The sequence below is a fragment of the Bos indicus genome, chromosome 4, assembly GCF_029378745.1.
Source record: "Bos indicus isolate NIAB-ARS_2022 breed Sahiwal x Tharparkar chromosome 4, NIAB-ARS_B.indTharparkar_mat_pri_1.0, whole genome shotgun sequence".
NCBI lineage: Eukaryota > Metazoa > Chordata > Mammalia > Artiodactyla > Bovidae > Bos > Bos indicus.
In genome coordinates this window covers 12,363,783-12,381,144 of record NC_091763.1, presented here as the reverse complement: position 1 = coordinate 12,381,144, position 17,362 = coordinate 12,363,783, and the positions used below count along the sequence as shown (strand labels likewise).

At 36.1% G+C, this 17,362-nt stretch overlaps 1 protein-coding gene across 6 annotated transcripts in view; it reads left to right on the top strand.

The window, feature by feature from the left end:
* SGCE (sarcoglycan epsilon) overlaps window positions 1-17,362 on the top strand; it is a 71,437-nt gene that overhangs the window by 20,861 nt on the left and 33,214 nt on the right. For all 6 annotated transcript variants that reach the window (XM_070787510.1, XM_070787509.1, XM_070787508.1 and 3 more), the window contains 3 exons: window positions 5,598-5,720; window positions 7,344-7,501; window positions 15,542-15,614. In XM_070787510.1, the coding sequence (XP_070643611.1) occupies window positions 5,598-5,720; window positions 7,344-7,501; window positions 15,542-15,614 (354 nt within the window). The remainder of the gene's footprint in view (window positions 1-5,597; window positions 5,721-7,343; window positions 7,502-15,541; window positions 15,615-17,362) is intronic.

Genomic DNA, 17,362 nt, shown 5'->3' with positions numbered 1-17,362 from the left:
TTTTTTGTGTAACTTTCTTTTTTAATAATAATACAATTCTTCACTTTAGCAGAGAAGTGTTTCTTCTATAAATAGGATTTTGAGGAATTGGGAAATTTAGTTGCTTCGGCAAAAGTTTATTTGAGAAGCTGTACCAGGTAAGTGGCTATTCAGTATTATCTTTGTATCTTAAACATATTTAAAAGTCGTCTTCATCATTTTTATCCAAAATTTTTTTCAAATAATACTTACTATTAAAGCAGTACTGTGAACATCTGAAAAACGTTCAGTCTTATTTAACTAATTTGCACTCGGATAAGGCACCCTTGTCATGCTTCCCAGTGAGTAGCTTCCAAGAGAGGCAAATTAACAAAATTGAAATGCTCTTGTAAACAGGCTTCAATTTCTTATTAATAAATTACTTATTTTAGTGTGTTGTAGTCTTAGACTGATTTAACTATTGCTAAGGGTAATAGATCACTTAATCAATAGTTCTCTTTGTTTAAATTGTGCAGTGTATTTCCCACCCAGCAAATATGTAAGAAAGTATTTTTATAGAGCACATTAAATCCATTCATTTTGATTTGACAGTTTGTTTATGTTACATATGGATTAAATAAAGGCTTTCTATGGTACACTTTTTTTTTTCTCTGAATACATTTAATATGTAGAGTTTATGCTGCCATCTCCTCAAATCATGGCTGGCTCCCAATTATAGTAAGATCATCTTTTCAGAATATACTGTGTCAACGAAGAATCGGGAAATATGCCACAAAAGGGTCTCTGGGTTGCCAAAAGAGACGTGGCAGATGCAGGCTTCTTTTTTTCAGCTCTAGCAGAGCCTTGTGAGTGATACGACAGTACAAATTTGTTCTTACTTTAACACGCAATCCCACCTCATTTGGTAGTCTGGTTTCTAAGCCTGCAGCGGATTAATAGCTGCAAATTAGAAGGCCCAGAGAAGCAGTTAGAGGAAACATTACTGACAGCAATGAGAAATGACAGCTGACAGCTTGTCTACAGATGAGAAAACAGAAAATCTATAAAACGCACAACCTCAAAACGCATTAGCAGACGGCTACCTGCTAAGCACTAGCATGATCGGTAAATGGCAAGGCAACCAAACGCCTGTAAGGGCGTCATTGTATACTAGAGCGGAGTGCAATAATTGATGTGCTAAATGATGATCTTATACCCATAATGAAAAAGGATCGACCGCCGAGTACTTGAGAAAACTCAGCTCTCTAAAATGTTTCCTTCCTTGGGGTTCCTGGTAAACTGAGATTTTACCGTATTCTCTTAAACCGCAAAAAAAATTAGAAGATGATAATGTAAGTGGACCTTTGAAAGTGATTAATTTGTTGATAAGCATTCTATGAGAGAGAGATCAACATAATAGCTGCCTAATAAAGGTCACCTCTATGTGAATACTGACAATCCTTTATGACTTCTTAAAGATTTCAGAGGAAAGGAGGCTTTAAGATTTCAGTCTAGCTGAGACTTGGTCCCACACTCAGCAGCCAGTTTATCTTTATAGTCATCTCCTCCTCCTTGATGCAGACAAAGGCTTGTAAGTGTTCTCTGGACGTTTTTGTGGCGAGTGGACTTTATATATGTCTCTGCACATGTATATGCCGTTGAAAAATCATTTTGATAATTGTGAAGTGTCCTGCTCTCGATTTGCTGGCAGTGTATCACCACAGTCCTTTCAGATTTGATGTTTGGTTAACTCATGCAGATTTGCGTTTGTTTTTAAGTAATTGTAAATAAGCACACAAATGTGCACCCTCCTATTTTCATCTCAGTGTTGCTCCCATGGGGAGAAAATTTCAAATGGACTATTAATAAAGAAAGACAGGATGCTATTTAGCTAGCATGAGGTCCCACTTGATTGCTACTGCCATCACTGTCTGTTATTTGGTTCTTGGCTCTCTGTGTTCACATAATATACATTGTTGAAAATGGTCTGTAGTTTCTATGCCTTATGACGAAAGCATACAGAGAATATAGTTTTATGGAAAGATTTTGCTGGCATGTTAACAAGGGATTTTGGAGCTGCATCAAGATGGTGAAATATTACCCCAACCACTTGTGCCCACATATTCTTTTGCTCTTCTTAACTCAGCTATGTAGTTTTTCCTGTAAAAAATTCTGTTACTTATGACTACCTGTTTTCAATTTTTAATCTTTGCACATCTAGCTACCCTTGTGGTTTGAAGATGATGTTTTTGACCCCCTGTGAGTTGGACTTTTGGTTTAATTGTTTTGACCATTAATGGTGATGGATTTGTATGGATTTAGCAACAGACTGGTTTCCTGTTTCATTTGTATCCATTGGCATGTGCTTGCAGAGGTGATGGATTTGCAGCCATAGACGATTGCAGAGCCATGCGATACACAGAGCGGCCAGACCCTGTGACCTCAGCTTGATTAGCACGACACAGTATGCTTGTGTATTTCAGAGACTGTTCAGCGTATTTCAGAGACATGTCTTTCAGAGATTCTTCAAGTGTTTAAATTTGATTTTCAAAACTTCCTTTGAGAGAAAACAGTATGCTCCAAACTTACTGTTTGTGAGGACTACCTAAACATCTGTGAGTGCAACATGTGTTCACTGTTAAGGAACAGCCTTGGTTGGTGTTAATGCAGACTTGCTCAGTATTGTTTGTATAGCCCATGTTTAGAATAGGAGCTCATCACTTTGAATTCTCTGTGTCATTTGTTGTTTTTGAAAGGAAGCTAGGTGTAAATACTGCCCCAATAGCCTCTATTGAAGAGCTGTTTGTTTTGCAAGTAACAAATGGGAAAGGTAAGGTAAAGGGCACTTCTCTAAAATGTTGTGTGGGTGCCCATCATTTAAACTGATGCTACAGAAAGGAAGTATTATTTTCACAAACAAAACATAGTGGCTTAGTCATTTTCCATTTCTAAGGCGATGAATGTGCTGTACGTCTGTATCATGTTTTCCTCCAAGTGAATGGCATACTATGCTTAAAGCGGAGCAGAGTCGCCAAGGTAACTGACCAGCAAGTATGCAGTTCAGCAGATTGCAGAAAGGCAATTGAGTACACATGAATAAAGAAATATGCATGTCATCTTAAAACCCAGGAGGGCCATGGTAGATTGTGGTTTGGCTCAGTAGATCATAGAAAAAAATTTTTGTGTGTGAAAGCAGAAAGTGAGATGTTCTATACTAGTCCTTGAAGTGAGATGATAAGCAGTGACAGGCTCCTTTTATGGTTCCGTTTCAGGCCCGGCCACAAGCCATATAGGAAAAAGAATCAGTTCAATATTATTTAATATGAACAACCTTTCTTTTTGATTTAGAAGCTAGCATTTGCTACCTTATGGCAGCAGAAACTAAGGGAGACTGTTAGTAGTTTATAATGTAAATGAAGAATGGTAACCCATAAACTGCTACACACATATAGGAATTAATGTAAGTTACGAAACTGAAATTGAAGTTAAGCATTATATATGTTTAGTACACAAACATAAGAACTGTTTCCCTGTACCTTTTGCTATGTATTAGATTGGATTAATCCATTCAGTAGGCATTTATACAATTATTCACATATGCCAGACACCTTCGAGGTGCCCAGAAAAACAACACAGGTAAAGTCCAGTGCTGGACTTAACATGTTTTTAATCTCTAGAAAGAATGAAGTGGATAAACTCTGAAGAGAGTCTTTAAATTATGTAAAGCATTCCTGTGCTTTGGATGTGAGATTGTGATCTAGAATTTAAACACCCTTCTGTATAGCATGAAGTAACTTCTCAGCAGGAGTTTACAGCTCTTTGTAATTTGGTTCTTCTTCCCAGTTTTCCTCTCCCTACCAGGATCTAGCATCAGTGGCTTAATTCCCTTTCTCAAAAGGGCCCCACAGTCTCCCACGATTGTATCTTGCATGTTTCACCACCGAAATTGTCCATCTCTGAGTTTCAGAATCTTGCTGGTACCCAAAAAGCCATATTGAATTCTACTTTTTCCATAAACCTTTACCAGATCTTTCCAGCTTCCATTGCTCCTCACCATCTTTCCAGGTCTTGCCACAGCAGTTTGTCTCTCTGTGAGTCATACCTAGTTAGGTGGGTGTCGTTGTCCCAACCAGAAGGGGAACTCACAGAAGACAGGGATTGGGTTTCCTTCATCTTCACAGTCTCCATAGCACCTAGCACTCCGGGGACACTGGAATCTTGATTGGTGAAAAATCTCCAGTTCTCATCCCCACTATATTTCTACGATGTATTTGTTCATTCTTTTTTTCTTTTTTTTGGAATGAGACCATGTTCACAGGTGAGTTCATTGCTCTTGGTGCTTAAAACCATGGGAATGCTTCCTAGTGCTGGTACAAAACAGTTCCAGAAGCAAGTCTCCCTACGGACCTCGGTTACACCTACTTGCTGCTTCCCTCCGTCTGTTACTTTAGCTTTTGAAGTTGTGTTTTCCGTAGTAAAGCTATGGATACATGCAGCTACCAGCCAAATGTCTTAGTTCGGTTCCTCATTTTTGGCAGCCATCCATGGAACTGCAGGGGCAAGTTTTCACAGATACAGCAATGTTTTTTGTGAGTTCCTATTTTTATGCTGAAAAATTACTGTCAGTGATTTTACTCTTCAGAGCTTTTAGTTAGTTGTGAGCCTGGAGTGAGCAGCCTTGGGTTCTTAAGGTTAATTACTGCATTTACAAATCCATCAGTGACTAAGAGAAAGAACTTGCCTGGTAGGGTTTATCTGTTTAAAAATTGCAGCCACTAGCCAAACAAGAAGATAGAAAACCAAAAGAGATTGGAGAGGTGACAAGGGTAATGGCAGTAATGTGTTGGTGGAGATGATGATATCAGAGGGAAAAAAATGATAAGTTGAAACTAATCAAACCAATTTAGTCATTTTAATGTACTCACATCATGTGTCTTCAGGAACCAGTAAATCGTAAAATCTGCCCCATTTCACTTAAAGAAGTGATTTGCCCTGAATTTTATTATGTAATTGTTATTGCTTATTTAGGAGATAGCATAATAGACTAGCTTATATGTATGAATTATTAAATGTCAAGATCAGGTAAAGTGGAATAAATCATTTCTAGGAGAGGTATGAGAACTAATACTCAAAGAGTACCCAATGCCTTTTTGTAAGTATTTCTGAAAGTCACCTTATATTTATCAATGGTATTTATGCTTTGTCTGGCAAACAGTTAATACAGTGGAGATTCTTACCGTTTAAAATTTGCTCTTTATACTTTTCTTTGAAAAAAGGTAAAATGAAAAAGATACTGTAGCAATGATATAGTTGACCACTTCTCATGATGTATTTCATTGGTAATAATCTCCATAAAAATTACCAAAGAGATGTTGTGGTTGTCTTTATTATTTAATAACAATTTAAAAAATTAATTGTGCCTAAATCTGCTGACATAGTGCTTGAAAAGTCTGTAAACACACCAAGTTGAGAGTTGTTCCATGTTTTGTCCTAAAACAAACTTTAACTATCTTGCATGTTGCTTCATTTTTCTCAGAAATGCCTCTATAGTGAAACCCGGTTTGACAGTGTAAGTGAATCTGCAAAAGCAGACCTCATTATTTGTCTTTCTGTCTCTTCTCTTGCCTTTTTGTTTGCAGTGTACACTATTTTCTCCAAGGTACACTCTGATCGGAATGTCTACCCCTCCGCAGGCGTCCTCTTTGTTCATGTTTTGGAAAGAGAGTATTTTAAGGGGGAATTTCCACCTTACCCCAAACCTGGTATGTTCTTGGTGGGGGAAAAAAAAAGAGGTTAATTTATTAAATTTTTTTTCTTTTTATTCAGTGTGCATAATCCAGATAATGTTTAATCAGATATTTCTGACATTATTTGACATGGTCAGTATATATGATAAATTGATTATTATAGGATATTTCCCATTGTAAGATTCAACATTTAATTACAGAAAATAATTCATTTTTGAATTTTGAAGAAAGCATATTTCTGATTGTCTAGTCTTGAGTTTTGTACTTCTGACAAATCATCTACCTATATTCTCATAGAAATAATTATAGCTATAAAATTATGGTTTTCCACATTAAGACTTAGAGTCTTACCTCAGACATTGACTTTTGGAAAATTATACACATATCATAGAAGAGAATGAAATAATGGTAAAAGAAAATTTTCAAAAAAACTTTTACAATATGAAATAATTTTATATAACTTCATGATAATATAATGGGGATTAATTTTTCTTCAAAGTAATACCAATTACAAAGCCTTATTTAATCATCTATTTGTTTAAATTATGTTCTGTTCAATTGTCATAAATGCCATCCAGTTAATGAAGATATAGAAAGAATAGCAAGAGAAAATATATTCTTATTATGACTCTTACTTAAGTAACAAAAATGAGTTTTCTGAAAAGTATGGCATAAATATTATTTTTGTAGATGATATGATGAGTAGTATATCTGAAAATACTCATTTAGTTAAGCATGTTTTCACCAGTATTCAAGAAAAAAAGGCAATCTTTTCATCAATTATTTATAAAATGTTTTCTCATGAGGCATTGTACTTTTGCAAAACTGTATAGCTAAACCTTTTAAGCAGCAGAAGAAAACATATAGTTTCATATAGTTAAGAGCATAGTTTCTGGGGTCAACCAGGATTAAATTCTTGTTTCCCCACTTAATTTGACTATGAGGAGTTAACATGGAAAATTACATATTTCATCGGTAAAATTACGGCTGTAATAGTACTACTTTTATTGGTATGTTTGGAATCAGATGAAGTAATAGTGCCTGTAGAGGCTAGACACAGCAATGAGGCTTGGTACATGCTAATAAAATGATGCTGTTGTTATCGTTTATTATTAATAAATGTCATGTTATTGAAGTTCTTTTAGATTTGGATTTTTCAACTCATCCTCCAGTGTTTTGGAATTACGTTATTTTTGTTTTCATGATACTTTTATAATTTTGAGATATCCCTTAAGATTAAGTTGACAGTGTCCAGAGTTGAGTGAAAGAAAGATTTCTCAAAAGAATGAGCATAGGAACCTGATTTTCCTGAAAGTTAGTCGTCTCATTGATAGAACTTCTCCACTGCTATGTGACCCCACGCCCCCCCAAAAAAAAATTAAAGGAAAAGATGGTTTGAAAAAAATTGCATGAATATGCTCTTCGTTGTGTCAGATTTCTAGACAAACTAAACCACCAAAATGATTTTCTTCTTTATGTGAGGTCCTAATGTAAATTCTCAGATGGATTTCTTTGGGTTTTATTTAATTTGCTACAAATGTTAAGAAAAAACTTTTTAGACAGACATATTTTTGTTGAAACTATCAAAGCAGCACGTGAAAATAACTTTTATATCTCACTTCTGTGTTTCTTACCTAGGTGAGATTAGTAATGATCCCATAACATTTAACACAAATTTAATGGGTTACCCAGACCGTCCTGGATGGCTTCGATATATCCAAAGAACACCATATAGCGATGGAGTCCTTTATGGGTCTCCAACAGCCGAAAATGTGGGGAAACCAACGGTCATTGAGGTAATTTACTTAGAGCAAAATTATATTCTTGTTTATTTGTAATTTGAGTTTCAAATGCAATTAAAGTTATATGGCAGTGGTTTTCAGTATTTTATGCATGGAAAGACATGAGATAACATTTGGAAATATACCATTTCTTTCTGTTCATCTACAGAGTTTTCTGTTTCAGCTTTTATATATAAAAAGGGCAGTCTAAATTAGTGAAAAAAATTAAAAGACATTTAAAATAAATAGATTCCTATGAATTATATTTAAGAAGATGAATCTACTTATTTCCTCCAGATTTTAAATTCAGATTTCATGTTCATTCAAATACAAGCATTTAAACAGATGTCTTTTGAGCCCCTACCATGTACTGAGCATTATGATAGGTGTTCATGGTAGAAAAATGAATAGTAGCCATCCCCTGCCATGTCTTACAGTTCTGGGGTTGAAGCACTGGAATGGAAATTCAGACTTAGCCAACACTGACATAACTGTTATAATAAGAAGGTGCTGTCTGATGCAGAGTTGTAAGAGGGTAAATAGAAATTCACTAAGTAGAAGGAAGGGTATTTTAGGAAGAAGATACAGCACATCAAAATCTTGAGGCATAAACAAAACCACATGGTCTTAGAGAACTTTAGAGGTAGTTAGAGGACAGCATGCACTCCAGAGGCCAAATGATGGGAACAGAGGTGTTGATGCTGATATGGGCAGATCTTGGAGGGCTCTGTAAGCCATGCAGATATGTTTGACCTTGACTTTGGGAGTTATGGTGGTGCTATAATTAATCAGCTTTTTATCAGTACCTGACATCATACTTGGAAGATATTAGAAATTAAGACAATAAGGACTTCCCTGGCAGTCCAGTGGTTAAATCCAGTAGTTGCTGCTGCTGCTGCTAAGTCACTTCAGTCATGTCCGACTCTGTGTGATCCCACAGACGGCAGCCCACCAGGCTCCTCTGTCCCTGGGAGTCTCCAGGCAAGAACACTGGAGTAGGTTGCCATTAAGGCTCCACATTTTCTCTGCAGGGGACATGGGTTGGATCCTTGGTCAGGGAACTAAGATTCCACATGCCATGTGGCATGGCCAAAATAAAAAAAGATATTAAGACAATAAAAACAATGATGACATCAAACCTTTAATGGGAATTAATTTTTTTTAATGAATGGATATAAATGCTAAAAGTGTTTCACTTTACTATACCTAACAAAATCAGAATTACACTGGCAATTAATGGCAAGAGAGTTCTACAGTTTTAGGCCTCAATGCCTCTAAGATCTTAAATTGGAATTAAAAAAAATTTTATTATTATTTTTTAATTTTATTTTATTTTTAAACTTTACAATATTGTATTAGTTTTGCCCAACATCAAAATGAATCCGCCACAGGTATACCCATGCTCCCCATATTATTTTTAATTGAAGGATAATTGCTTTACAATATTGTGTTGGTTTCCTCTAGATATCAGCGTGAATGAGCCATAGGTATACCTATGTCCCCTCCCTCTTGAACTTAACTCTCCAGTTCTATAAAGACTTACTGGTAGTGACCAGGGCACCAGCATCGGAACTGCTTGTGGAATTGCCAGGGGTTTGCACAGGTCATGGGTGGCATGTTTTCTACCACCAGAAATTTGTAGTAATTTTACAAATTCTCAGGAGGCTACATGCTTTGCGTTTTTCTCCAAAGTTTTAATCAGCCATGGACTGTGGATATGAACTTCCATGTTGACTGAGAGAAGGTGTTTCTTCATCTGAACTGAAGTTTGTATTAACATGACTTTTCGATGATGTCTGTCTATAAATCTGCTTTCTTAAGGCAGTGTTGATATAGAATATATGTAGATATAGGAAAGTTATTTGGAGTTATTGTCAAAATAATTCTTAAAATATGTAGTCAAGTTATAAAAGAAGTATATAAATGGAAGTCACCACATTGCTAGATTCAAAAAGAAAAACACAGTTACCTGGATAGATTCAAAGAAAGCGTTGACTAAAATTCAACACTTCTTCTTGATAAGAGAAAAGAAACTCTGAGCACACTAGGAAAGCAAGTGAGCTTCCTTAACCTAATAGGTTATATATGGAAACTAATAGCAAACATCATTTTTTTAATGGGAAAACACTAGGAGAATTCCATTTAAATTCAGGAACAAAACAAGGATAGCTCCCTTTATCACATCTATTACAGAATATTTTAGAAGTCCTAACCAGTGCAGTAAATAAAGAAATTTATAAGTGTTTGAAAGGAAGAAATGGAATAGTCAATGATATAAAGAGTCTGTAGGCTATTAAAATCTTAAGAAAGCCTGGCAGTTAGTTATAGGATTGATATAAAAAACTTAATCATATTTATTTATTAAATAAGTATTGAGAAAAATGCAAGTTTTTAAAAGATACCATTTTTAGCAATAAAATTCTAATGTACTTGGAATAAATCTAACAAAAGGTATATATGGGAAAAATTATAAAATTTTATTGATTTTAAATAGTGCCTGAATAAATAAAAAGCTATCCTATCATTCAGGGATAAGAAGACTCAAAATCATGAAAGCATTGATTTCTCCCTAATTGATCTATAGATTCAGTGCAGTTCAAATAAAAAAATCTCAATAGGTTATTTCACAAAACTTGACAACTAAAATTGTCTAGGTCTAAAATTGATAAATTAATGGCCAAGAAAAATCAAGACTTTTAAAGACTTTCCTTTTAAAGAGGAAAAAAAAAAGGGAGTAAAATTTCTTTCCTTTCCAGATATCAACATTTATTGTGAATCTGTAGTAACCAATCATAAGTTTGTATTGATACACAAATAGAGAAATTAACCAATGAGTAAAATAGGGAGCCCAGAGACAGGTCCATGTACTTAAAGAACAACAGTATATATCTAAAGAAATGGTACCACATATCACAGATTAGGGAAAAGGAAGCCTATTGGCTGAAACTCAGCCGCATGGCAAACATAAAATTAGATTCTTACTTCCCAAGAAATACAGAATTCATGTCTAGGTATATTGAAGATTTAGCACATTTTTAAGCTATTATATAAAAATGTAGATTTATCTCTGGGCTTTCTGTTTTGTTCCACTGATCTGTATTTCTGTCTTTGTGCCAGTACTGTACTGTCTTTATGACTGTAACTTTATAATATAGTCGGAAGTCAGGAAGGTTGATTCACCCAGAGATAAATCCATGCACCTATGGACACCTTACCATTGACAAAGGAGGCAAAAATATACAATGGAGAAAAGACAATCTCTTTAACAAGTGGGAAAATTGGTCAACCACCTGTAAAAGAATGAAACTAGAATACTTTCTAACACCATACACAAAAATAAACTCAAAATGGATTAAAGATCTCAATGTAAGACCAGAAACTATAAAACTCTTAGAGGAAAACATAGGCAGAACACTCTCTGACATAAATGACAGCAAGATCCTCTATGACCCACCTCCCAGAGTAATGGAAATAAAGACAAAAATAAACACATGATACAAGCTTTTGCACAATGAAAGAAACTATAAGCAAGAATAAAAGGCAGCCTTTAGAATGGGAGAAAGTAATAGCAAATGAAATAACTGACAAAGAATTACTCTCCAATATACAAGCAGCTCAATACCAGAAAAATAAACAACCCAATCAAAAAGTGGGCCAAAGAACTAAACAGATGTTTCTCCAAAGAAGACATACAGATGGCAAACACACACATGAAGAGATGCTGAACGTCACTCAAAACCACAATGAGGTACCATCTCACACCAGTCAGAATGGTTGCCATCAAAAAGTCTACAAATAGTAAATTCTGGAGAGGGTGTGGAGAAAAGGGAACCCCCTTACAATGTTGATAGGAGTACAAAGTGATACAGCCACTATGTAAAACAGTGTGGAGATACCTTAAAAAACTGAAAATAGAGCTGTCATATGACCCAGTAATCCCACTGCAGGGCATGGGCATACACACCGAGGAAACCAGAACTGAAACAGACACATGTTCCCAAATGTCATTGCAGCACCATTTACAATAGCCAGGACATGGAAGCCACCTGGATTTCCATTGGCAGACGAACGGATAAGAAAGCTGTGTATCAGATCAGTTGCTCAGTTGTGTCCGATTCTTTGCGAGCCCATGAATCGCAACATGCCAGGCCTCCCTGTCCATCACCAACTCCCAGGGTTCACCCAGACTCATGTCCATCGAGTCAGTGATGCCATCCAGCCATCTCATCCTGTCATCCCCTTCTCCTCCTGCCCCCAATCCCTCCCAGCATCAGAGTCTTTTCCAGTGAGTCAACTCTTCGCATGAGGTGGCCAAAGTACTGGAGTTTCAGCTTTAGCATCATTCCTTCCAAAGAAATCCCAGGGCTGATCTCCTTTAGAATGGACTGGTTGGATCTCCTTGCAGTCTAAGGGACTCTCAAGAGTCTTCTCCAACACCACAGTTCAAAAGCATCAATTCTTTGGTGCTCAGCCTTCTTCACAGTCCAACTCTCACATCCATACATGACCACAGGAAAAACCATAGCCTTGACTAGACGAACCTTTGTTGGCAAAGTAATGTCTCTGCTTTTGAAGCTGTGTATACACAATGGAATATTACTCAGCCATTAAAAACACATTTGAGTCAGTTCTGATGAGATGGATGAAACTGGAGTCTATTATACAGAGTGAAGTAAGTCAGAAAGAGAAACACCAGTACAGTGTATTAATGCATATATATGGAATTTAGAAAGATGGTAATGATGACTCTATATGCAAGACAGCAAAAGAGACACAGATGTAAAGAATAGACTCTTGGACTATGTGGGAGAAGGCGAGGGTGGGATGATTTGAAAGAATAGCATTGAAACGTGTATTACCATATGTGAAATAGATGGCCAGTGCAAGTTCGATGCATGAAGCAGGGCACTCAAAGCCAGTGCTCTGGGACAACCCAGAGGGATGAGGTGGGAGGGCTTTTCAAGATGGGGGGACACATGTATACCCATGGCTGATTCACGTCAATGTATGGCAAAAACCACCACAATATTGTAAAATGATTAGTCTCCAATTAATTTAAGAAATGTAGAGGAGTATCTTTCTGAATTTGGGGGTAGGAAAGGATATCTTAAATAAAACCTAAATCTTTTTTACTTAAGAGAAATACTTGATCAAGTTACCATAGTAAACTTGTGAACTTCCATTCATCAAAAGAAAACTTTAAAGAAAAGACAACCCACAAACTGGAAGATGATATTTGAAATATATATAACTGACTAATAAGTATGTAAAATATGAAAAAGGACACCTACAATTTCAGTAAGAAAAAGACATGAACAGACATTTTTACAAAGAGAAAACATAAATGCCATTTAAGTAAAGAAGTTTAATCACTATAAGGAGGAATATTCAGATTAAGACTGCAGTGAGAATTTCACCCTCAGTAAAGTTCTTTGGCAGTGGATGTGGGAATTGGACTAATCACTTTTACATAGCTGAATATCGTGGTAGCCTATGATCTAGCCATCCCACTTCTACATATGAACTTAAATACTTGCAGGGAATTCCCTGGCATTCCAGTGGTTAGGACTCGGTGCTTTTACTGCTGTGGCCTGGGGTTTAATCACTGATCGAGGAACTAGGATCCTGCAAGCCATGTGGTGTGACCAAAATACAAAAAAAAGGAAATATTTGCAAATGTCCAGCACCCAAAGGCATGCACAGTCATGTTCCTTGAGCAATGTTTGCATAGAAAAACATTGGAGACCCACAAACCAACCGAGACCCAGAAGTCCATCAAGAAGAGAGTAGATAAATAATTCCTGGGACTGTTATTTCACATAGTGAACACTTACAGCAAGAATGAAGTTAGACTTGCCTGGCAGCAGGAATAAATGCTTTACACACAATGCTGGAAAAACCCCACACCTCTGAAGACTAGTTTATGGTCTTTATAGAGTTCAAAAGCTATCAAAGTGAACAATGTATTTTAAACATACATGCATGTATAATAAAACTATATTTAAAACTAATGGGATGATAAACACAAAATCCAAAATGGTTTCTCTGGTGGGAGAAAGGCAAGCAGCTAGGACAGAAGAGAAACACGTGTGTTGAGCCATGATTCACAGGGGTTCATTATACCCTACTACCAAAATATAAGGTTATGAATAAGTATCAAATAATATCTTTAAAAAGGATGAAAACAGCATATCTTTCATCTAACACAAGTAGTGTTTTATCTGTAAATAACTCATATCCATCTATAAAAACATTTTTAGCATTTTAAAAAATTCTTTTAATAATATAGTGAAAAGATTTTGCATATCTTAAATATTTAGTCACTTACATCCATAATTTATTCAGTAGATATTTATTAAGCATCTAAAATAAATCCGCCACTGTTTTAGAAATAAGGTATCCAAAAGTGTACACATGTGCGTATCTCTTTGCTATGAAGGGCTTCACATCATGATAAGTAGACTCTGACAGATGATATTATAGTATTTAAATATCTCATTAGAAATGACGAAAGAACTGAATTCTGTTATAGCTTTTAAAATTAAGCATTAAATATAAATCTGGATAATAAAATCCTTCCTCCCGATTTATGAAAATGTTCTTCACTCTCTTATGTCGCCTATGATTTTAAAAAACTTATTAGAATTATGAAATTTACAATAATGAACTTTCTGATAATTATGTTAAGGCTAGCCAGAAGAATATTACAGTTAATTTGAAAACGTTTAACTTTTTCTTCCTGAGCATTAGCTTTAAGATGTTATAGCAAATAATATTTAGTATTTTTTTCCATTGAGAACATGATTAAAATTTTGCAGAGTAAACTTTTAAACTCGTGAGCATTCCCAAATGTCTTTTGCTTCTTTGCAAACAATAATGCCCCATTTATTTAACGACTAGTCTTAATTTTAGTGTTTGGTTGTGAACCTCATGGATCATGTGTCCCAGCAGAGAGCAGCAAAGAAGTCACTGAATCCAAAAGAAATCTGACAGATTGTGGAGAGAGAAGTTCTTTTATCTTTGTGGAATAATACACTTTTCAGAATATGTACTTTTAAATATTGTTAAAGTTTGAGAATTTTTAATTTCCAAATTCTGATTTTTCACTGTTGTCTCAAATGATACTTCTGATGAGGGTGGTATATTTAAAGCTCATCTGTGGTGCTTAAAATCTTTGATACTGGTTCTGAGTGTGCAAGGTATTTCTGTTGTCTGACTTTTTTATCTCAGTGTCAACTGTGGCTGCGATTACTACCAGGACACTGCTGGGATGCTAAGACTGTCATTTGTTTTGTTTTGTTTTTTTGAGGTACCGCAGGCCTGTCTGAGTGATTTCATATCTGTTATAAAGTTAATTATTCCTAGATTTTTGAAGCCACATCCTGCTGTTGGCCTTTGCTTTGTTTGTTGTTTGCAGTGGCTGTTTCTGAGTTGACTTTGATGTAAGTTCATTGACTCCACAAACATTTACCAATTTTTTTTGTGAAGGAATTGATTTGTGGTTTTGAGCATGTGCCATCAGACTGTGATCCCTACTGCTGTGCTCCATCGTGAGATATGATTTCCAAAGGGGTCCTGACATCTCCTGACGGTTTGGTGTGCAGTTTAGTACTAAATGCAGACAACACAGAGATACGCTTGTTTTAAAGTGCACTTTCTGATATGATCCTTAAGTTCCATTCAAAAGTACAGAAATAGATTTTGTATGTTTTTTTTCCCCAAGTTTAGAATGGCTCTGGTAAGTAATTCATAATAGTTAATCCATTTACTAATGATGCATCTGCATTGCCACTGGCACTTAACAGTCTTCTATAAAAGGGTTTTTCTGATTTTAACTTGTTGTTTTAGCATGTTTAATAGACCTGACTAATTATCTATTTCCCATAATATTGCTAAAAGCTCTGATTCTTGTTGTTCAGAGAAGGAATATTTTGTAAGTATATAGACAAATAATGAAAATGGAAAGAACGACAATTTGTTTTCATTTAGCCCTTAATGAATTTCATTTTTCAAATAACATTTCACTTCTTTAATATGACTTTCTTTTTCTAATAGATAACAGCCTATAATAGGCGTACCTTTGAGACCGCAAGGCACAATTTGATAATTAATATAATGTCAGCAGAAGGTAGGTATGGGAAAATACGTTATTGATTGTTTCCTTATTTGCAACAAGTATTTCACTTATGTTTTATAGGTATATAAAATCTAGTTCAGGATTTTAAAGCTCCACATACCTACCATACCTAATGAAATAGTAAAATGTAGAAAAGAAAACAAGCAATAAAATTCATGACAAAATATCATGACTTGTTTTGGTGCTGAAAACCTCAGGACAGGGAGCCAAATATAGAAGCCACTTATTTCTCCAGGCCTTGGTTGAATCATCTGTTCAGCGGGACTAATACCATTCCTCTTGTAACTCTGAGGTAAGGAAGCGATCATTTAAGGCTCAAAATGTGCTTGACGTAAGGCTGGTCATAGAATTCATCATTGGTATGATTTTATTTTAAAACCTATCATAGCTTGTAGTCTAGTTGTGTTGATGATAAAGAAATGTTCATGGAAATAAACCATCATTTGGGTCATCATTTGGGTCACAGTCTCCTTTCTAAATAGCTAATCATTTAGCTGGAGTAATTGTTGGAGTCCATCAACAATTTAGAATTACACATGCTCAAATTGTTAAGTGATACCTTAGGATTTAGAAGGTTAGGGACACAAGAGTTACTCCGACACTTAGCATATTCTGATGCTGTTTTGGCATTCAGTTGGGAAAGACATACCCCTAAAAACTTAGTGGTTAAAATTTCTAAATCATGGGATGCTATACCAGATATCATTTATGAGGGTGATGGGAGAAGAACTGATACAATATTCCCCCCACCCCATCCCAGCACAGAAAAACAATTCTGTATCCTGAATAGGAAAATTCTTACTTCTGTTTTCTGCTGCTGCTGCTACTAAGTCGCTTCAGTCATGTCTGACTCTGTGCGACCCCATAGACGGCAGCCCACCAGGCTCCCCCATCCCTGGGATTCTCTAGGCAAGAACACTGGAGTGGGTTGCCATTTCCTTCTCCAATGCATGAAAGTGAAAAGTGAAAGTGAAGTCACTGAGTCGCGTCAGACTCTTTACGACCCCATGGACTGCAGCCCGCCAGGCTCCTCCATCCATGGGATTTTCCAGGCAAGAGTACTAGAATGGGGTGCCATTGCCTTCTCCGTCTGTTTTCTAGTACAACACATTTTATCAGGGCCTACTAATTTGGAATTCATAGTAATTCAGTAAAGGCTGTGTTTAAAGTTATCTTTACACTCTATGAAAGAAAGTAATTTCAATAGAAATGAAAATGTAATGCAATACATAATTGAGGAGGATGCTTGATGATTTTGAACCCCTTAACATGAGTTTTTCCTTTTGGCATTTTAGCTGTATTAATTGCAGACAACAAATGTGCTAGTTTAAAATTTAAAATGACTGTTCCTAGCTGCTCAGTTGGTAAAGAATCTGCCTGCAGTGCAATAGATCTGGGTTCGATCCCCGGGTTGGGAAGATCCCCTGGAGAAGGAAATGGCAACCCACTCCAGTACTCTTGCCTGGGGAATTCCATGGACAGAGGAGCCGGGTAGGTTACAGTCCATGGGACTGCAAAGAGCTGGACACGACCGTGCAACTTTCACTGTTTCTTTCATATATGAGAAGAAAGTCCAAGTGCCCATTCCTTTGGCCAGGACAGAAGATTCTCTGTCCACTTTTCCACTTCCCAGGGGCTTTTGTAATTTTGTACCCAGTTGTAATTGGGTACTTGCTGTCAAGCTGTCTATGTAAAATTGGAATATCCTTAATGAGAAGAATGGTTGTGACGTTCCTTTT